We start from the raw sequence: 23,883 nt of genomic DNA, 5'->3' as shown, positions 1-23,883 counted from the left end.
AAATAAATGTGAGGGGGTTAGAATGAGCCAACGGGGGAACTAGCAATTAAGAGCCAAACACTAAAGAAACCTACAAATGAGCAAGTTTGGCTTTGGCATGGATGGTGTTTTGGTGCCAATATTGCACATACTCTCTCTCTATGTCCACCTTCTCCAATTTAAAATGGAGTCAGAACTACGGCCACACAGAGCTTGAAAGTGGATATCTGAGCAAGACAAAGGGAGAACTGAAGCTCAGAGGCTTATTGTTTTCTCTTTCTCATTGTGACGCATGGCTATAAAGGGTTAAACATCCTGCAAAATAAATAACCCTCAAAAGACATGTGGGGAGATAATGTTTGTGTTTTTGTGTATTTACATATGTATGAGTAGGGTGGACAATGTAATCAACAGTCCCTGTCTATGCTGTATTCTGATAACTCAGAGGTCAAAAGAAGATCCTAGCATTTAAATGAATTGTAAACACGGGCTATCTCAGTATTCATCTCTCTTTGAAATGTACCATGAATTGTGGAAGAACAAGCAAATGGCCTTATGTTAATTCATATAGCTAAGTACTGATGATGGACTTCCTTCAAAGTCATCCTAATTACCTTTTGTTCCTCGAGGAAATCCCAACTCGTCAAAGAGGACATGAAATTCTATAAAAGATCCCTGGGCCCTGATTCTGTCATCTCAGATCTGCTTAGACTTCATCGGGGAAGTTTGAGTCACAAGACTGAGTTCCCAGTTATGCTGGTACACCCGGAATATGAGATTTGGACATTGGATTGTGACCTATGAACTGAATTCTAAAGGAACTCTTTGCAACTACAAAATTCACCATCTCTGCTATGAATCTGAACCTCAATGAATTGAACTCATGTCTGTATGTATAATGATCTTTTAACCATACTCTCTCTTTTTTGTTTTTTTAATGAATTTTAGTTTAGTTAATAAGAATTGGCTGTGGTGTGTATGTAGGTAAGATCTGAAACATTCATTAATTTGGGGGGTAATGTGTCCGATCCTTTGGGATTGGTAGAACCTTTTCTTTTGTATGATGAAATAAGATTTCCAGATATGTTCATCATATCTGACATGGGTACCTGGATGGAGGCCTGAGGCTGGATCACTTTAAGGGAACTGTGTTGTTTGGACTTCCAAGTAACCAGTAAGGTAATAAAGAAACTGTTTTATGCTGGCTTGGTGAATCTAAGTATTGGAATATCCCACCAGCTTTTGGAGGCTTGGCCATCTCATTCTTTGCAGTTCACCCTAATTGAGTGACCACAGCTGGCTCCCCACTAGGACCCTGGCCACACTCAGAATTGCAAATTTGTAGTAAACCGCAGGCATTTATGGTTCATTCTGTTTAAACTAAGAGAGCACAATGTTTTGCCAAATAAATAAATTCATAAATATGTAAAACAAGAAAATGGACCTCTTGAGAGCTGGCACAATACTATTTAAATAGGCATGTCAACAAAATTGAAGGGACAAGAGATCATTGCCCCCCCAAATGAATATAGAGAGTTGCAACTTATCTATTAATTCCGGGGGTGGGGGGAGGGATGCCATCATTTACTAACATCAAACATAGAACTGGTTAAGATTTAACTGTTTACTTTCAATTAAGGTGATAATATCTGATGACTTTTAGGGTGACCAGACAGCAAATGTGAAAAATCGGGATGGGGGTAGGGCGTAATGGGAGCCTATATACGAAAAATACCCACAAATCAGGACTGTCCCCATAAAATCAAGACATCTGGTCAACCCAGATGACTTCCTATTATTCACATACAAAATGAGCCCGGGCTGTGAGAGGTGTGCAAACATTTATAGCTTTCCCTTAGGCGTATACATCAGAGGCATAATTCAGGTAATTTCCAAGTCCACAAAGTGTAAGTATAGCCCTACCATTAGAATCCTAATATTAGAAGTTCTTTTGATCTTGATGTGATCAAATACATGGCCCAGAACAGAGATTTCTCTATCATATGCCATGATTTGTAAAACAGATCGAACCACTTTCTCAGCATCTGCATTTTGCAGCAGAAGCAACCTTAAATTTTTAAAACAGACTTCAAATTTTACTTGATATTATTGATTTGAATGATGTATTATGTTATTTAAATACATGAGTGTGTTCTAAAAGTATGACACAATATTCAGGCCTCATTTGATAAGAGTGGTGAGATGGGTACACGCTAATGCTTTCAAGGCAGTACTAAATGCGCCAAAGCAGGGTTCTAATCTGCCTACTTCTGGTTCTGATGCTAAAACATTGAACAGATTATTCCATCCAGGAATAAGAGTTATCTGTGTGAAATATCTGGTGGCTGGATCAGACAGCACACATGCTAAAAGGCACTGACTATGATCTGCCCGGATGCCCTTTGGCACTCTTCCAGAGGACATGCAGATCATGAAGTGTGTAGGTTTAGGGGAGCCTGCAGATGGTTACAAAGAATTGCACTAAACTTAGCTGTTTTTCCCCCTCGTGTATGCATACACAGGCTGTCTGAATTTGGCACAAGAAACTGTAAACATAACCATTCTGGAGAACCTACTAAAATGGAAATAAAACATGTCAGCTTGTGGGCCAAAGTGGAGGGGGAAAAAGACAGGTAGTTATTTATATGTATTTTGTAAATGCAGCATTTTTACTGCAGCCTATAAACAGAATAGAAAATAATCTAGTTACCTGTGCATCAGCCAGCATGACATCCTTCAGCATGGGTTGACCCTTTGGCTCTCCATTTTCCATCCTCACATAATGAACCTGGTATCCTCGGATCTGACCATGCTGCTTATTGGGTACAGGCGAGCGCCATGACACTTTAACAGAGGTAGAGTTGACAGCCTCTACCTCGACTTTGCGAGGAGGACCACTAGGAACTGGAACAACATCATTGGATAAAACAGAATTACAGGCACCTGTCCCACCCATTTAGAGTCTTTTTCTTTCTCTCTCTCTTTAAGGGCAGACCCACTATGTTTTCTTTGAAGAATACAAATTGTTCAACAAATGAAAATGCTCAACCAATCTGCTCTACCTTTCAGTGAAAAGATCAAAAAACATGACTGATGCAAAAAATGGAAGAAAAAAGAGTATTAGAGAAATAGAAAAACATGTAAAAATGTACAAAAGCCAAGGAAGATGCTTTGAGATTCAAAGCATTAAAGTACAAAGAGATATTTTGTAATTGAAATAATAATAATAAAAAAAACAAAAGATTTCAAAAAAAAAAGTTCCCTTTTGTTTTGGTTGGGTTTGGGTTTTTTGCAGTGGAACAAAAAGGTGGTTGATAATTGGGACATCTTCTGTTATATTCAGATATGGAAGACATTTGACAACCTAGATATTTAAAATAAAAATATGTAGAGCATCAGTTTTCCAAAAGATTTTTTTTAAATGCACCAAAGAACAAGAAGGCCATTCTTAAAAATCAAAAGACATAAGCTCATCAGACAGAAGAGTTAAAAAATAAACAACAAGAAAAACGCAGAAAGATCCCCCCCGTGAGATCTGTGATTTTTTTTTAATAGATGAGGAGGGGGAGAAAGAGCAATCTGGGTAGGTTCGAAGGAGTAGCAGTTTCAATTTGCTCAAAAAAACCCAAAACTTTGTGTTTAAAGAAAAATTCAAAACTGATGTAGCAAAGGAAGACCTTTGATTAAAATCACATGGTGATAGTAACAGTGATTTTGGGAAAAAGAGGAGCAGGGACAAAAATGGAATACTCTTAGCCTATACAAAGACAGCAGATCGAGAGAGAGTCATAGAGGTGCAAACGGATGTAGTGGAGGCAACATACCATCTTCATCTGTCCGAATCAATACTGATAAGCTCTCTGGGCCAGGTCCGACATCAGTGTGGGCAGTCACAGAGATCCGGTATTCAGTCCATTTTTCCAACTGTTCCAAAAGGTACTGAGTAGTGTCCGAAGCAATTCCCAAAATTTCATGGGGCTTGTCATCTTCCCCATCAATCCCAATGTACTTGATTGAATATTCTGTGATAATGCCATTCTGTTTTTCCACCGGTGGAGGTTGCCAACTTACCAAAATGCTAGTGGAGCTGGGGCTGGTGCAACTAATGTCTTGAGGAGGAGCTGATGGCTCTAATTTCAGTAGTGGGTTAGAGGAGGATTTGAGTGAAAGGATAGGAGTGGTTGAAAAAAAGAAAAAAACATGAACAAAAGAAAAAATGAAAATAAATAAAAAGGGCAACCAAACAAAAAAAACCAAACCCCATAGAAACTTAAAAAGCAAAACATCAGATAATCGTATGCACCTTGGCTTATTAAAGTGAAGAAATTAAAAATGAATAAACCAACTAAATGGTGAAAAAGGATGTGGGGGAAATACATGAAAATGAAGCCTCAAAATAATATTACGTACCTGCAATTAAAATTCTTCTTCAAATAAAAACAAAACGTGATGCTTTTATATGTCTATTCATCTATCCTTGTAATGTCTGCAATTAGTGCAAGTTAGGATATTTTAAATGATTATTTTATGTATGTATTTCTTGCCAAATTTTAACTTCTACTGTACAGTCAGTCTTACATTCATTGAATAGTTTTTTTCCCTTTTACTATATTCCACATAACTTGCAATAATTGCTAGAAATTGCTTGAGAAATTCCCTTTGAAACTTCCCTTCTGTCCCCCCGCTCCTCCTCCCAAAAAGATTATATTTTCATTTTTCTTTTTACAACTGAGTCTGCCTGGATCAAGTAAACTACAAATAATGTTTAAATGGAAAGCATTTATTTAAACATTTATTGTAGCCAATATAGTGTAAAAGCATGCAAAGTCAATAGAAGATGAAGAAAATCTTAGTCAAAGATTTACCTACCAGGACAAAAAGTGACAGGCTTGTTGATTCTGACTGTACCTTGTACTTACCCTAGATCAGCTCTCAGTTATATTTTTTAACTCCTCTTGGAGACACCTTTGCTAGTGAAGAATTAAATCCTACCAGCAATTTTTTTGGTAATTTCAATAAACTACCACCTCCGCGCATTTTGTCAGCAAAATAGCTATTAAATCTTACTAAAAGACTTCCCTAGCGAAACAAAGCAAAAAGATACAAAGCTCTGAATTTATACTGTATCTTACTTCACATGAGCATCCATCATTTAGATCAAATATAACTTGTATTAAGAAGACAGCTAAAGTGCTTGCCCATTGTGTGTGATCTAGTCTCTCCCCCATATCCTTAAAGGAAAACCAAATGGATTTTTGGTACTACCTGGCACATCAAAGATAATTAAAGCAGCTGAAGAGTTATAGGGCCCTGCTGTGACCTACTGCAGTTACACATGTATCTTTTGGTTCCTCACAGATCTTCTATGTGGATCAATGGATGTTCCTCTGTGTGGTATTTTACCCTTCTCAGGGGAAAATAAGTGAGAATGTACCAGCATCTGGAGGAGTTGAAGGGGTAGATTAGCTTTTTTCTTTACAAAAAAGTCAGTGATCAAGGCACAAATCAAGTACACAGGATATACTGGTCATTACGCTACAGAGCATGAATCTGTCTAGGAAGTATAAAAGGAAGCGAAAAGACTCCTTCAGGATATCATACTGACAGACAGATATCCCTGTAGCAGCTTTCTCTGAAGCCATGACTGAAGGTTACAAAAAACTCTGGAGAATATTTTGGCTGTATCCATGAGAGATTTCTATTTTTTTTAAGTATCATGGGGTGGCCGTGTTAGTCTTTATCCACAAAAACGAGGAGTCTGGTGGCACCTTAAAGACTAACAGATTTATCAGGGCATATCTTTCGTGGCTAAAAAAAAAATTTCTTCAGATGCATGCAGAAGCATGCACTTCTTCCATGTATCCGAAAAAATGTTTTTTTTACTCACAGAAGCTTATGCCCAAATAAATCTGTTAGTCTTTAAGGTGCCACCAGACTCCTAAATTTTTTAAAATCATTATATTAAAATAAATGCAAACCATTCTATCTTGTGTAATTGTTTTTTAAAATGCAATTTCTCCTTTACTTTGCAAGGTGATTTTTACACCATGTGCAATCTAGTAAACAAATCTATTAGGTCTTATCATATACCATGGACGTAAATTGGAAGTTTGCCATTGATTTCAATGGGATCTCTTGCAAAAGTCTGACTACCGAGTACTTTCTTTTCATATATAACCTTTGCACTTTTTCACGTATTATCTCAATATGTAAAATAAAAAGAAGTCTACACACAGTGTAATGTCATCTTACTGGCCCTGTCCCATTTACTTCTTTCTTACATAACTAGGAAATGGAAATCAATGGCAATTTTGACTGTGCACAGAGTACAGGATTGGGCCTTAAATATTTAACTTGTAGCCACACTTAAATCAATTCCCACCCACCTTTTATGATGCTCATGCTCTCACGTGTAACTGAAATGGTCTCCATGAAAGGAAATAATTTTCTTCTATATCAAAATACTGATTTTGCATAATTAAAATGACAGTGCCCCATGACATTATACTTGATTCTTAGATAAGGGCTGCACAAATGACAGCATAATTGGGCCCTTTGTGTTTATTTAAAATGCCACAGACATGCCTCAGGAAGTTCACATTACTCATAAAACTCAAACTCTAAAGCAACAGTTCTTCAGGTACCTTAATTGTTACTAATATCTCATCAAACACTAGCAAAGCATGACAGTATAAATACAATAGCTCGAGCTGACTGATGCAAACCAGAATTTTGATGAGGCTTTGCAGTATTCATTTAAATAACCTTACTTCACTAAAAGTAATGAACCAATCAGCCTATAGAAAATTTAAACACATGATGGAATAAAGTTTGAAAATGGAGCAGTAAAGCGAAAGAATTACACAAAGTAAACTTTAGCTGATTATATCAACTCTTTGGGATGTAATTCTCCATTACCTGAAGAAGATCCCTTTAGTTAAGCTTCAATTTACATGTTTTTAAATTCCTATATAAATTCCCATCAGATTATTTCAGATAAGCCCTATAAATTACTCACATCATTTACATGAACAGCCAACAGAATGTGGTTTTCTTGTGTGTATCAAAATGACCTATAATACTAAGGTGCCCACCTTCCAAAGACTGGTAAAAAAAACCCCATTAGGCAAAACTTAGAAAGAATAACCATAGTTATCAGCATGCCTGTTAGTGCATACAGTCCTGGAACCTTCAAATGTACACATTCTGCAGGAAGAGCATCTCTGGATAAAAGGAAATAAATTTTATGGAATTTACACTGCGGAGCAGGAAATGACTAGGCAGGAATTTTAAGGCTCCAGACCATATAGGAGGCATGCCCTGCATGGAAGATCATTAGTCTGCTAGTGGTGCACTAGAAGCTATACTGATATCATCATAGTACTGTCTCTTTAGACATTCTGAAGATGTTCTGCTTCTTCTCCTAAGGATATGCAAAAGCCAATAATAATTCAAAAACAAGTCTTCTAAGCCTATTATAAATATATATCTTAAGCACTGTCCTGCTGTCGTGTTACTGAGATTCTTGCTCTCTATTGCTGTCTTACTGGCTTATCTGGCTGTGTCTGCTCAGCAGATACAAGAAGCAGAATAAAGCAAGCAAGGAGAGACACCTACTTGACTGCATGGTTCTCGCTGAGATTTCTGCAGTTGAAGCACCCAGGCCTTGTGGAGAGCGGGCAGCCAGACGGAAGTAGTACAAGCTGTTTGGCTTCAGGCTTTGCAGGCGGTAAGATGTAGTTGGCTCAATAGAAACACGTTGCTAAAGATAAGCAATAAGAGAACTGGACGTATTGATAAATATCCAAAGATACTTATTCAGAATGTTGTCTAAGGAGAAAAGCCCTCCTGAGACACTGATAACAATGTCATCAATGGGATTAATTTGTTTAAAACTTCTTTAAGAAATGTGAACATAGCATTTTAAACAAAGTAATCTTAACCAAACAATGAAAGGAAAGTGACTCTATTACCTACAATAAATAAATAATGAAGAATGAATTTTTAAAATAAGCAGTTCAATGTATCAAGCTGCTAGGGAGAAATTTTGTTTGACAGTTTAAAAGGGATTAAATAATTATGTTCAAAATTTAAAAGAATATTTGGACACTGACAGATGACTAGAGCCTCATCTACTTATCTACATGTACTTATCACTCCAATGAAATTGGACTTTTATGGGATGGGTGATCTTGGAGTTAAGGCTAGCCTATTGTTAGATTTGCATTCAAAATCTTAAGCAGCAAATTCTTCTAAAGGTATAAATATTATCAAGGACCTATGATCAGGACACAGTACAAGTTTAGGTAGGGGCATATATTTCATATGAAATTAAAAGATAGATCTGGGAACTCTCCTCTTAGCAGTCTTTTTTAGCTGCTGAGCATGTGCTTACATGTCGTCAGTACACATGAAGAACTTCTATAAACCTAAACTCAGTGAAGTAGCAGTAACCAGCTTTTGCTGTATTCCCAAAACAGCAACAAGATAGTGACGCAGGAGGGCACTGACATATCTAGCACTCTGCCGCTGTCTCCTGAGACCACTACTCTCGTTCTTTGCATTGGAAATCAGCTTTATAAAATTGAACATAAAAAATAAGAAGAGACTTGTTTTTTTAAAAAAGATTGATTTAATGCAGCCAAAGAAACATTTAAAATGCTAATTGTTTATAAAGAGCAAACAACATCTAAAAAAAGTATCTTATGATTAGAAAAATGTATTTTCTTCCTGAAGCACATTGAAAAATACCAATTACCATGTTCTAAAAGATTCTCATTTATTGACTAACAGAAACAACTACTCATTATGGGTGAAATCCTGGCCCTATTGACTGCAATGGGGCTGGGATTTCTTCCTATGGGTCATTCCTAAGAGCTGGGCAAAGTCTGTGAACTCCATGCCCTGGAGGCAGTAAAGGGTTGGACAGCCTGAACTAGCCTTATCTCTTTGGAACTGGGAGCAACCTCCATGCCTTTCCATGAACACCCGTAAAGCTTCCCTTGGCCAGTAGCCACAGAGCCTTACTGGTAACAGTGCTCAGAATGTGCCATCAAGCTGGTTGCTCTGTTGAACAAACCATATAATGTCAACATTCTCATACACTAGGAAAGCAGCTAAGCTTATACTTCTCAATCATTGCAGCCTTTCATGTCTTATTCCATTAAAGAAATACAAAAGGTGAGTAAATTTTCATTTACCTCTTCACCCTGGTCCCCATCTTTGTAAACCAGTTCATAGCTGGAAATGGTGTCAGAGCGGGGAGGGGTCCAAGAAAGTAATATGCTCGTTTCAGATTCAGGTTCTGCTTTGAAGTTCAGTGGTTGCCCTGGGACTAAAGTGAAAAGTTATACAGTGTTACCACCTATTTATTTCCCTTGTTCAATACTTATTATTCAAATATTTTCAATTATCATTGTAGTACTTGGCACAATACTATCTTTTGTTTTAATTTCTGAACTTAAACAGATAATCGATGCAGCTGTACTAAGAAATAGGTACAAAGCGAAAAAAAGTATGCTGTAGTATAATGATATTACCAACTTACATTTTATCCTAAATTATTTCAAAGTCCCTCAGAAACTGTACACAAAGAAATGATATACAAACCACAGAAATGCTGTCATCCTACAAGTGGACTACTGACACCTGTTTAAGAGCTTACAGCAGTGACTCTCAACCTTTCCGGATTACTGTACCCCTTTTAAAAGTCTAATTTGTCTTGCTTACTCCCAAGTTTCACCTCACTTCAAAACTACTTGCTTACAAAATCACACATAAAAATACAAAAGTATCGCTGCACACTATTACTGAAAAATTGCTGACTTTCTCATTTTTACCATATAACTATAAAATAAATCAATTGGAATATAAATATTATATTTACATTTCAGTGTATAGTATATAGAAGAGAATAAACAAGTCATTGTCTGCACGACATTTCAGTTTGTACTGACTTCACTAGTGCTTTTTATGTAGCCTGTTGTAAAACTAGGCAAATATCTAGATGAGTTAATGTGCCCACTGGAAGACCTCCGCATAACCCCAGGGGTATGTGTGCCCCGGTTGAGAACCACAGGCTTACAGTAGTACTACAGGAAAAATTTAGGACTGGAACTAACGACTATCATAACAACTGAAATTGCTTATGTGAACTGTGGCAAAAAAATGATGTATGAAATAAAGTACCGGTAAGTTATATACAAGGTGGGGAAAAAATCTTCCAAAAACAGCTAAAACCATTACAGATAATTCCAAATGCAAAACAAGTTTGCTAAACTAGCAAGCAATTAAGATATTAAGCGTATCCTTGTCTTTAAGGAGGAACTTGCACACTTCTGCTATATCGTTACTCTTCAAAAATGGCATCCTGAGGCGCCATGTTTCTTTTCTTGCCGATTAACATCTTTATCAATTTATCTCAGTTTTCTAATAATTAAATGATTTTTCTAACTGCCAGCCCTCAAAATGCAACTTTGAATCTGACAGATGAGGGGGTTTGTGGGGGGGGGGGAGGCATTATCTGGCTCATGTGTCATTTGTCATAAGGTTTATTCAGGCCAAAATCTACCCTCAGTTACACATGGGCATCTCCACTGAAGACTATGTAAAGTGTAAATGAGGGCAGAATTTGTCTTTTCAGTTAGAACATAGGCAATAACTTTGGCACCCAAGTTTGAAAATGTTTGGTTATGATTTCTATTGAGAATGCATGAATCACAATAGAATCCAAGCTCACTCTTCCATTGTTGTGCTGGCTTTGCAGGAATAAAAAGCAGTACACTTCTTTGGTCAGAAAAATAATTAGCTATTATTCTCAATACACACAGAGAGCAGCTGTGGTAGGTCATAATAACAACACAGATAATATTTTTTGCATAATCATTTTTAAGAGTAGACACTCATTCTCAATTAAAGTACTTTTCTTTTGTACAGCCACAGAAAAGGAGTAACTAGCCCATCAGTGAGTAAAAATAAAATGTACTTGTTTGTAATACTTAGGCTCTGCAGATTTTTAGGTGCCACAAGGAAACATTGGAGCTATGGAGTTCAGAAAGCCATTTGGACTTATGATATCCAACAGGTTATGATAGCTAGGATTTGACTTCTAAGTTTTGAATAAGTAGATTGACAGCTAATGGGAGATGTAAATTTGCCTGTATAGACTTTTAATAGCTTGTAATTGCCTACCATTAGTCCCCTCTGAAATAAACAGGACAAAATAGAAAGACAAGATGGGATAGGAGAAAAAAATCTTCTCTCCTACACTGAAGTAATGTGTCAGAGTGAACCGTAATCCAATGTAACTATATATCTTCAGAGAACAAAAAAGAGAGCAAAAAGCAGAGTAATTAACTTTTTCTTGAAAAGATACCTGGTGTAATAAATGACCACTTGGTGGATATTACAACGCTCCAAGGACGTCTTTGAAAAATACCGATAGACGTACAAAAGGAAATCACAGCAAATAATGACAAATCATTGTAAGTACGTAAGGAGCAACAGAACCATTTGAATGGGAAATACAAATTTGTAGCAAGGGGCTGGGAGTTTTGGACTAATTCTGACTTGGAAATAGATTCTGTAATATCACTAGGTCTAACCTGCATTACTATCATGATGCTGAGTCCAAGTCATATTGTAGTATAAATGTATGCACAGAGCTCCATGTGGCTGCCTTACAACTCTCTTGGATAGGAACCAACTGGAAGCTGGTGATAGTTGCAATTTGCCTCATACTAAATCTGGCTTAAAGTGAGTTGTACTGTTGGCCTGCCAAAGCATAATAATGAGCCATGGAGTTCAGAAAGCCATTGGACATGGCTTTGTCCCATGTGTAATTGTATCAAATGAAGGAAAAACACAGGTGGACACTCATCGGGACTTTGCCTGCTCTACAAAACAAAAATGTCTGACACAGGACTATCAGACTTATGGAAAAGTGCTTCACTTGGATGAGCATGGATATTGGGAAGAATATTGGCAGAGTAACTGAGCAATTATAGTGTAATTCCAATGCCACATTTGGCTGGAATCTAGGGAGAGTCAGTAACATCACCTTGTCCTTGTGGGACTTTATGTAAAATAGATTAGAGTCCCTAAAGCCTTATGATAAATAATAATAATAATTGGAGATATACCTATCTCCTAGAACTGGAAGGGACCTTGAAAGGTCATCAAGTCCAGCCTCCTGCCTTCAATAGCAGGACCAAGTACTGATTTTTGCTCAAACCACTGAGCTATCCCTCCCCCCTCTCACTTACCATGGGAGCTGCAGTTGCTGCCACAACAAAAATAAAATTAACCATGTTAGAAATTCCACCTCACAGTTATGGTGCGGTTCAAAAGGAGATCTCATCAGTTTTTTGAGACCAGCATAGCTATCTCATGATATTAGGGTTGTCTAATGGAAGATTTTAGAAGAAATAAGCCCTTCCAAAATCTGGAAAAATGTGGGGGAGGGATAGCTCAGTGGTTTGAGCATTGGCCTGCTAAACCTAGGGTTGGAGTTCAATCCTTGAGGGGGTCACTTATGGATCTGGGGCAAAAATCAGTACTTGGTCCTGCTAGTGAAGGCAGGGGGCTGGACTCAATGACCTTTCAGGGTCCCTTCCAGTTCTGTGAGATAGGTATATCTCCATATATATTATTTTTGAACCACGCAGATTAACTTCCCTTCTCCAAACGCATGAAAGGCCAAAACAACTCCGTAAGAGATGCTGTCTATAATCTAACTGACAGCTGCAGAAAGTAATCAAGCAGTTTTTGCACAGGACAAATCAAGTAATCCACTCGGGTCCTGAATTTTCTCCACTTCAATCTGCACAATTTCCTTGTAGTCTCCTATGAAGCTAGGAAAACTAAATACTGTAGAACAAGGAAGCCATGCCAACTAGTAAAACACTCCTAGGATGGGATGGAGAAAGGTTTCTTGGTTCTCAGTGATTATATATTGTGAGACACTCATCTCCAACATCGCTCTCCTCAAGGATTTCTCCTTGAAGTCCTTGTTTACCATCTTAAAGCTGGGATTCACTTAAAATGTAATGGGACGCCATTCAGGCAGTGAACCTTAACTCCACCAGTTTGTGGCAGATATTTTCAATTTGTACTCAGGCAATGTCTGGAATTGTTTTGGATGGGGGGAAGGGAGCAGGAAGGGTTGGCTTCTATATAACTCCATAACAAAACAGAGGGAGCTACAACAAACAAAATACTAAACCAAAACCAGTACAATACTGCTGTAGGAATGACTCAAAGCCTCAAGATGTTGCATAAGCACTGCCCAAGTTGAGTACAAATTAAAAGAATACAAACTAGCTTTTTCACTCATTTCAGGAATTTCACTGTAACACATATGTGGCACTTCTTTAGCCCAGAAAAAATGGTGCTCAGCAGTAGCAATGCAAACAGGAACCAAGCTGCATAAGCAGATATCTGCAGCTTCTGACCTATGCCACAGATGAAAAAGCAACTAAAGAGAGGCAGTTACAGGCTGTGGCAACTGTGCAGGTTGCCTTGCTCTTGCTGCTGGGGTGTGTTCTACAACATAGAAGTATAGGCTAAACCAAATCCAACTTGTCACATTGCATGATCATCGCACAGAGTGGGAATTTTTTACAGCACAGGTATTTTTGGAGAACAAAACATTTCAATAGCATCTTTTATCCAATGATTTCAAAGTGCCCTACAAACATTAATTAAGATTCTTAACTTCACTGTGAAGTATGTATATTCTTATTCTCATTTTATATAGAGGAAATAGACACAGAGATGTTAGGCAACTTACACAAGATTACACAGTGCATCATTGACAAAGTAGTTTATAGAATTAAAAATTAACTGATTTCCAGATCCATCCTCTAACCTCTATATCGGGGTGGGCAAACTTTTTGGCCCGAGGGCCACATCTGGGAATAGAAATTGTACGGCGGGCTAGGGTGCGGGATGGGGTTAGGTCTCTGGTTGGGGGTGTGGGCTCTGGGGTGGGGCCAAAAAATGAGGAGTTCAGGATGTGGAAGGGGGCTCTGGGCTGAGGCAGGGGAGTAGGATGCAGGGTCAGGGGATGAGGGCTCCGGCTGTGGGTGGGGGCTCTGGGGTGGGGGTGGGGATGAGGGATTTGGGGTGCAGGAGGGTTCTCCGAGCTGAGATTGAGAGGTTCAGAGGGTGGGAGGGGGATCAGGGCTGGGGCAGGGGGTTGGGGTGTGGGGAGAGGCTCAGGGGTGCAGGCTCCAGGCGGCATTTACCTCAAGTGGTTCCTGGAAGCAGCGGCATGTCCCGTCTCCAGCTCCTACACAGAGGTGCGGCCAGGTGGCTCTGAACGCTGCGCCATCCTCAGGCACTGCCCCTGCAGCACCCATTGGCTTGCAGTTCCTGGCCAATGGGAGCTGCGGGGGCAGCACTTGAGGCAGGGGCAGCATGCAGAGCAGAGCCCCCTGGCTGCTCCTATGTGTAGGAGTCAGAGGGGGGCCATGCTGCTGCTTCTGGGAGCCGTGTGAAACAGCCCCGGACCCTGCTCCCCGGCTGGAGCGCTGGAGAGGGGCAATCCCCAGACCCACCTCCCCAGTGCGAGCTCGAGGGCCATAGTTTGCCCAGCCCACTCTAAATTATGGTTCCTATCATGGTCCTTTGTACATGTCCAGAAGCAAACATAGAAAGCAGTGTGATTCTTAAAGTAGCAGCTTAGGAGTCAGAAGGTCTGGAAATGGGCACGGAGGAGTTAACAGGAGAAGTTACAAGCTGAGTGGAGTTGGAAAGGGCCAAGATTTTGTGTTTTGCTGAGAACCTCATAAAGTTGTTCCTAATAAGCCTTTACAGTTTAGGAATAAATAGCCCATTTTTTTTTCTTTTTTTGTCACTTAATATTCATTTTTGTTAAAATACCACATTCTCTCTGCACAGTACACAAGGTAATTAAAAGTAAACTGAGATAGTTTATTAATCCTGTGTCTGTGTCAACTCTCACAACACAGAAGTAACTTATGTAAATAAGGCTGGAGGTTTCTGACTCCTTAGAATTCTACAGTTTTAAACCTAGAGTGATAATATTGAAGAATAATTAATTAAAAAGTGTAAATGTGCAGTACATTTTGTCAAAAATCTCAAAACCTATAAATTAACTGCTGTAGAAGTTAATGAACAACTAACAATGCTAAAGTGCAATACAAATACGATGGTACAAACTCAAAAATATATTAAACATTTACTTGTAGGAAAATAGTCTAAATGATAGAAAAAAACGGGAGAGCTATTCCTGGGAGTGTTTATGGTATATGGTCAGTTTAATTCTACTGATGCAGTGAAGTTATCTTATAGGTATTTCACACTGCCCTCTCCCGTACTCAAGTTCAAGGTCCACAGTAATGTGTGCTTCACATTTCCAGCATTCTTTATAGTATTTTACATTACAGGGCTCAAAACCCCTATTAATTCAGTGTCTCAGGGCAGGTATATTTTTTGAGGTCACTTTTTTTTTTAAACACATACCTGCTCAGTGGGTCACTTAACTCAGTTATTCAGGCAGAAAGGAGGAGAGAAAGGGAAGAGAATATCAAGGAAGGAAGAGGAGATGCAAATAAACCACGCATGCAAAGCATGAATTGAACAGGAGGCTAGAAAAATAACATAAAAGGAATGGGAGGACAGAGATAACACAAGAAGAGAGTGAAGAAAACAAGAAGAGAATGCTGCCATGGCTTGTAAAACAAAAGTACACATTTTCAGTTTAAAATAAAACAAACAAACAAACAAACAAACAAAAACAGCCTAGAAGAACAAACCAAAGAAAAGCAGAAGGGGAAAAAATAGTAGATTAAAAGGAGGAGAGGAAACATTGAGAAAGGGAAGTGGAGGGACAGAACAGGAGAAGGAAGCTGGAAAATGGAACAGAAGAAGCGATAATATTGTGGCTGGCATGCAAAAACTCGTATAAAGGGCAGGAAATACAGGAGTTTCAGCTCAGAGAATTTCTTGGATTGCTGCCTTGTGTATAGGAAAGAGTATTACACTGCTCCCATCACCGTAGTATCTGACTGCAGGGGTCTGAGGCTGTGGCTTTCTTCACCTAGATATGCCTTGATATCAGCAGGGTTATTCCTGCAGATATTGAGCTATGTAAAGAAAGCTGGGGTTATCTGAATGGAGGTCTTCTGCATTAGGTCCTCTTTCCCACAAGGCAGCATGGCTCCCTCATCAGCATTATATATTACTCAGCAATTCCATTGTCAATTTTAGGAAAGATAGCCACTTTCTCTGGCGCTATTCTGCACTGCACCTACCCCTCGCCCTTTTCCCTGTCCCAAGCCTTGTGGAGATCCAAGTGAACAGCCATGACATAGACAGGCTTCCATGAGCTCCCAGACAGGCTGCTGCAGGACTATCGCTTTCTCTCGTTTGGCATTTCCGGGGCATTTAGCACTGCTTTCTACTTCCTCCATGTCTGACACTCCAGAGAATTATAGGGCCCTAGGTGAGCAAAATGCATTGGTTTTAGACTTCATTTTCATTTACAGACTTTTTTAACATGGGGGCATACACAGAGGAAGGAGGGAAGTGATGATGCCAAAATGACTGATTGAACTGGAGTCAAATTACTGATGATGATTAGGCAAGAAACTAATTTTAACAGGGCACTTTATTACTATTACATTTTTGCATGTGTTTGATGTTCATGAAAGGTGTCAGACTGACAGCCTCAGAGTCTACTACCAAGCTATAGTATAGAATTGTAAGAATAATTTGTTTAAAAATTGCATGTTTTTCTCTGCATTTCAACGCTTCTATTAGAAACAGAACCAAAAAAACCCAAAACACATCCAACTCATTAGCTTTACAATAAGGTTTGAACGTGTAATATAACGTGTAATATAATATTTTCCCTTTTACATTTATTTTAAAGATAGTCAGATATCTGCTCTTTCTATAATTGTTCCTTTCCATGCATTCAAATTCTTTCTTAACTATAATGTTCTGTGGTGACTGTACATACACTTTAACTTTCATGTTAAGTAACATTTTTAAAGTTAACAATGTGTTTTATATAGTAATTTTTTTTTGTTAAATCTAGGAGTTTCCCATAGTTATCTATGTTTCCTGGAATTCCCTGTCCTGTGGAGTGTCTGGTTCTCCCAGCAATGCTCCCAGTCCTTACATAGTGGTTCTTCCTGGTCTGAGAAGCTAATAAAAGCAAAATCCTTTGTTCCTCCTCAGTAACTTCCCCCTCTCTGCAGAGCTTAGGAACATCCCTGGCCCAGAGACCCAGGCGGAAGATTGTTTTTATGAGGTGTGCAAGATGAAGGATGCACCTGGAGTCTGCTCTGGCATGTGGACGAGGAGTTGGTTTGAGAAAATCAAAAGAGTGAGGGTTGTGTTTCAGGGGAAATGTAACTTGTGAGTTCTGTAATGAATTAGCTGTGAATGGGGACCAGGCACCAGAGACATAGTTTACAGGTGGGGCAACATAAGTTAGGAGAGAACATCACAATCCAGTATATATGAATTTGTCCGTGCTGAAGTCCAGCATTTGCAGGAGTAAAATCATTAGGGAACATACATGGCTTGATCCTCCAGTAATTGACGTCAGGGGCAAAGCTCCCACTGATGTTAACAATGCAGGATCAGGGTCTTTCTACCATTTTCTATGTTGACTTTTAATAGCTACATTTTTTTAAAATGTTGGCTATTCATGGTGAAAATGTTATCCATTTGTTTCGATGGCATAAATATCATAATAGTGATGAATAATAATAATTATTTTTTGTTTTATTTTTTATATTAACCTCTGCATGATAAATGTACAATTGTTAAAAACAAGGCAATTGTAAGTTACAGGGATATAAAAGCATGTTAGATACCAGTCCTTATTCTTCAAAAGGGAATTATTTAAAAACTCCTTCAAACTCTTCCAAAGTGTTTACTTGTAACTTTCTACAAATATACAACTGCTCTCTAACAGCAGGTGTGTTAAATGTGATTATGGCAAAATTCGCTTTAATCAGTGACAAACAGACTGAAACCCCAACTTTGAAAACTAAATGTAACCTTAACTATGGAGTTGCTGCTGACAACTTCATAATGTAAGATCAAGAGGCTTTTCCAAGATTTATGGTGAAAGAACATAACAACTGTAAACCATAAGAAATCAGGATGTCATCTGTCTGGATTTGCTGTAGTTAAAGAAATGCAAGGAAAACAATACCAGAGAACACAGATTTAAGCTACTCTTTTAAACAATTTGCAGCTTATTATTCAACAAAGACAACACTTTCAACTGCTCACAGTTTAGAAAAAATAGTTATCCTCAGACAAAAAAGAATGAAATGTAGATTGACATTCCATCCTAGAAGTCAGAAATCCCCTTTTCTGGACAAGTCACTCCTTAAAATATATATTTGAACCACTGCTTTGAATGGTAAGTGACATGATAGACACTCAGTTAGAGAGCTACAATATTTTACCCCCACCCCACTTATGTGAAACTGAACCACAGCCCACAATAAAAGCAACTTGGGAGAGTTCTACTACATGCCATGGAAAAATCATCTTTTTGATGAAGAAAGAAGAAAGAAAGAAAAACCAACAATTTGTGACCAACATCTTAATTGAATTGTTTTATTTTGGATTAGTTAGATATTAAACCTAGATATTGAGCTGCAGCAGTGGCTCTTGGGAATTGTAGTTTGCATGCCTTGTGCCATGCCATTATCCCCAGTGAGCTGGGTTCCCTGGTTGGACTCTTACATGAGGCCCATAATCTCCCCTCCTGCTGAACCACTGAGATGCACCATAAAAGTCCCATAGCTGTGGTGCACCATGGGAGATATAGTTTGGGCATAGAGTACAGCCCATAAACAAGATTGTGGGCATGAGGTACCCGAACTACTACTCCTATGATGCACCGTGGCAGCTCAGGGGAACATATTTTAATAAGAACCAAGCTGAAATTAATATTTAGATTATGGTTCCAAATCTAAAACTTTGTGTTTTCAGGGTGTTCAGGTTTTTTATACAAAAGTAAAGTTTTCAATGGAAGCAGACGCTTTTTGAAAAAAAAATTGTTTATGAAAAAGTTTCAATTAAATTTTTGACCAGATCTACTCAGATAACCTAGAAAGTGAAAAGTAAAAATCAAGATGCCTGTTTCTTTAGCATTATTTTGTCATATTCAACTTGAATATTTATTATGCTGGTGCTGAAAATAAAACCCTTGCAAATGTGTTTCTTTTTCAAAATCCTCAGAACATTTTCCTGCCTCCCAATGATCACAATGCACATAATAGGAAAAGGCTTTGAAGGAAACCAAGCTAGCATAATATTGAATTGCACTGCTGTCAATCAAACTCTAAGACACAAATGCTGGTCCCAGTGAAGTCAATTGGAGTTTTGTCTTTGACTTCCATGGGAGCATGATTTGGTCCATCAAGTGATAGCTTACACAATTGAAATAATTATTCATGTGTTTTTAAGTTCTATACAGAGAAAAACAAACAAAAAAACAACCCCAAACCCAACCATCAATCCAGGTCCTGCTTCTTATGGCATTCTCTCTCTGTGTGTATATTTTTATATACACATATATTTTTATATATACACACACATACACATGAGAGAGAGAGAGAGGGAGGGAGAGATTCAAGCCACAAAATCCAGACCCTAATTTGAATACTCCAGTTTTTAGAGGAGGGAGGATATGTATCTGAAGTTTTCATTAATCTCTTTACAAAGATGGACCATTCACTAAATTTGGATCCAGATCGAGGTTCAGATTTAAAGCTTTCCTAAAGTTTGATGCCGCTTTAAGCTGGAGAGCACTGGCGTTGGAACAATTTGTATAGTGGGGGTTCCCAAAGCCGTTGAAAAAAACTGTAAACCCTGTGTATGATGGAAAATATTTTAAATTAGGAGGTGCTGCCATACCCCAGCACCCCTGCTGGAGTTCTGTATTAGGTAAAACTTCCATACCCCTATCCTGTTGATTGAAAATGTTCACATGCTTCCATGCATTTTCCATCAGGCTTGTGCTTTAAAAAGCCTCTCCTCTCTCAAAACTGTTGTTTTTATGAGACAGTGTAAAAATAAAATGTCAGGTCAAGTCAGTTCCCAAAGTGAAAACGCTGGCATTGAGAATCACTCCAATAGCATCATCATTATCAGGACTTCTTCATGTTACAGCAGCAAGAAGAAACAGCACAAGAGGGCATGTTAAGTGATCCAGTTTTAACAACACAAGGATACCAGAAATGTTTAAATACATGGAGAACTCCTCAGGTGACTATGCTCAGTAACATAACTTGGGTCATTCCAACTGGACCACAGCAGGAAACAGTTGCTCCATTGAAGTTAATGACAAACTCCTACTGACCTCAAACAGAGCAGAACCAGGCCCTTACTGAACAAAATGGATGAACCGCTTGTTGTGTCTCCAGCTAATACAATCTATCACACTAAGAACTAGAAAGGGGAGAGCAACATGGCAATCTAAAGACAAGACTCTGAAAAATGTCACAAATATGTCAAAAGCCAGAATTAGTATTCACTATCTAAATATACATACAAATATCAATCACATTGCCATCAGGTATGTTAGAAATGCTAATGAATAAACTTCTAATTTTAAATAATTTAAAAAACTGAACACACATTTCCCCAGTACACAGTACTTGCAGAAATTCCAAGACAATGGATCAAATTCTGTTCTCCATTTACTCACATGTAACTCCACAGAAGTCAATGGATTTGCATGCAGGTAAACAATGGCAGAGTTTGATACAGTGCCTTGAGTTATATTTTGGAGACATGTTTTTCAAAAGCTGAGGGACCTTGAACTTCTACCACAAGAAACTTTGCTAGTGCTAAAAAATTCAACTGACTTACAAGTAGCATTTTATATTTCTATGTTACCACTGAACTATGGCATATTTCACACATCTTGTTCTAGGACAGTAAACTCCTAGGGAGTTTTTATTCCACAGAGCTACAATAAAATAATGTTTGCAGTTTAGCACAACCAGCATTTGTGGCTTTTGATTTCATAAACATTCTTTGCATTCACTGAGCTTGCTAGTGATTTGATAATAAAATTAACTCCTGTACACAAACAAAACCTACCTGCAAATATAAAACAAAGAAACAGTAACCTTGTTTTACCTAGAGCTGTGGTGCTTTCCGTTGATGAGTGGGGAAGGGAGGTTTATAAATCAGAAGTATGTGGATGTGCTTCTCTGTGCATATACACTGTTTTAATATGATTTTAAACATTTTCAACACACACAGATATATGTATAGGTATGTGTATACGTATGTGCGTGTATGTGTAGTATATACGTATTTTACATTTCCAAATCAATGTTAACAAAAATGATCTAACATATGATGCCCCGTATACAATCTAAATTAAAATCAACTCCACAGAATATTCAAGGACAAGACCACTAAAATGCCAGCTAATAACTGCTGGACAAACATAGTGTGGTACTTAGCATCAAAGGTACTGTCACAGCCAAATAGTGGCCACAACATTTAGCTTTTTCCACAGCCTCACTTAGAATACTGTTGCTTTGGTTGAGTTGTTCGAGATTTATACATTACTGAAAAAGGGAATGGAAGATTTGACGATAAACAGTTTCCTCCATTTTAATGACTGCAAGGGCTGTGGAATGGCAGAAAGATGGTTTGTGAATGATGCCTTTTAATGAGCAACATTTTGGAAGATAAAAAGAAAACTTTGGACATCTCTTGGGAGTATTTATTTCCCAACATTCACTCACTCAAATACTGTCTGCCCAATTTCTACATGTATGTAATTTATTCCACCATATTGCAGCCTTACCTCCTGTCTGAGTGATGACTTGAATGTCAGTAGACAGGGGTCCATCCCCGACAGAAGTAAAAGCAAGAACCTTCACAGAATATGTTTTCTGTGGTACCAAATTTCCAATAGTGGTGATATGGCTGTCAGCCACATTGTGTTTCATCCAGCTGTTGACATGTTGGGTGGGGTCCATGGTGTAATAAACTCTGTATCCTTGAATCTGGCCATTTGGTTCCTCGGGTTCTTCCCATTGTACCAAAATTGTAGTTGAGCTCAACATACGAGCCTGTACACTACGAGGTGCACTAGATGGTGCTTGTTCTGCGGTCCTTGTTGATACTGGCTCACTGGGTGGGCCCCGTCCAATATTATTTACAGCAACTACCCTGAATTCATATTCTGAATATGGGCTTAGACCTGCAACACTGTAGCGTGTTGTAGCCACCCCATCAATTTCTTTATACAGTTCCTCAGAGTTTTTAGGTTTATGTTGGATTATGTAGTAAGAGACTGGCTCAGGGTTCCCAGAATCCCAAGTCAATGTTATGCTTGTTGCTGTGCTTTCCGTCACCACAGGAGTTCCTGGAGGTTTGGGTAAGGCTAAAAATAATACCATAAAATTAAGTTAATAAACAGTACATTCCAATCCTTCTCTACTCTTAAAGTGTGATATGAAATCAAACAAAGCAAATCATGACATGAAGTGGGGTGCAATGTACTTGCTTTGGGCAGGAGCTACATCCCCTATTTAGAATTCAACTCTTTTGCAGGAAATCCAGTTGTTTAGTGCTGTTATTTATTCCAGAAACTTAACAGCGAACACAGAAATATCTCAAATCCCACATTAAAAAAGGTCTTCTGATACATGGCACAATAATGATTTTTACCATAGATCCACTAAGCACCTGCACAAGAACAGCCTTGCAGAGAAAGAGCGTGCACTGTTAAGGCTCGATTTTCAGAGGTGCTGGATACCTTCAGCTTCTAATGAACTTAACAGGAGTTGCAGACAACCAATAACTCTGAAAATCAGCAATCAACGTTTTAACCATTGTTGCTTTTGAAAAAATATACGGCCCTTGATTTAGCTAGAATGAAGGTAGCAAAAAACAGTAATGAAAAGAGAGGTTTGCTTATCTACTAATATGCTTGCTGCCTGAATCGGTAGTTTATAATTTTAGTAATGCAGGAGTAGGCCAGATAGATGGACTAAATTCAAAGAACGTTGCAAACAAGAACATGTTTTGAAGTGCAACTATATGATAAGGGCTGATCCTGTAAGGAACTGAACTGATCTCTGCCTGCAGTCAGTACGAGGTTAGGGGAATCAACACCTCACAGTGCATGCTCAGTCTTCGGTACTGGATCTTACGTACTGTGTAGTGAGTTTAGGCACATCCTTGAACTGCACCACCCCAGGAGGCCTTCCAGTCACAATTCTTGCTTCCTCCTTGCTCTGCGTGGAACGTCAACATCAGCATGGAACCCCTTGGCAAAGGGCCCCTTGTTCTTTGCAAACAACTCTCACTTAAAACCAGACAAACTCACACACCAAACACGTCTTAAGGACATTTGGCCATAATGAGTAACTTATAAGGTATCTACAGAAAGCTTGTAACTTGTGAAGATTCTTGATCATTGTGAGATGTACAGACAGGTAATATTTAAGGAATAATGTATTAATATTGAAAAGATGCTTTATGGACTTAGAGTAGAAATTAGTCATCAGGAGATAATGTGTCTTGGTGATGGCCCATTTGGGCAAGGCGGAGTTGTCACCCTGCCCCGTTTGGCTGGTGATATAATGCAAAGCTCAATTGTTTAGCCATGTGCAATACTAAGACTTTGAATGGTAAACCTTCAGAGGCAACTATCAATACCACTTGAAGATTAAAAAAAAGGAGCTTTACAACAATGGGTTTGCCCTGTCTGTGATATAGAAGCAAAAGGCTGTTTCCAGTATAATGCAGAGGAGGAAGAAGCACTATCCATTCACTGACAAAACCACCTGTGGACAGGGAGTGCATATGGATCTTGATTCTTGAGAAACCATCCAGTTGTGCAACAGACTGAACGTGGGGTGGGAAATCTACTTT

General features: G+C 38.6%; 1 protein-coding gene across 1 annotated transcript in view; it reads right to left on the bottom strand.

The window, feature by feature from the left end:
* Positions 1–23,883, bottom strand: part of PTPRD (protein tyrosine phosphatase receptor type D) — a 1,658,801-nt gene that overhangs the window by 150,826 nt on the left and 1,484,092 nt on the right. The window contains exons 17-21 of the mRNA XM_045020490.1: positions 21,806–22,387; positions 9,180–9,313; positions 7,597–7,741; positions 3,804–4,109; positions 2,690–2,883 (exon numbers count right to left, since the gene is read on the bottom strand). Coding sequence (XP_044876425.1) covers positions 2,690–2,883; positions 3,804–4,109; positions 7,597–7,741; positions 9,180–9,313; positions 21,806–22,387 — 1,361 coding nt within the window. The remainder of the gene's footprint in view (positions 1–2,689; positions 2,884–3,803; positions 4,110–7,596; positions 7,742–9,179; positions 9,314–21,805; positions 22,388–23,883) is intronic.

This window comes from Mauremys mutica, chromosome 6, assembly GCF_020497125.1.
Source record: "Mauremys mutica isolate MM-2020 ecotype Southern chromosome 6, ASM2049712v1, whole genome shotgun sequence".
NCBI lineage: Eukaryota > Metazoa > Chordata > Testudines > Geoemydidae > Mauremys > Mauremys mutica.
The sequence above is the reverse complement of the archived record's forward strand: the minus strand, read 5'-3'. Positions and strand labels throughout refer to the sequence as shown.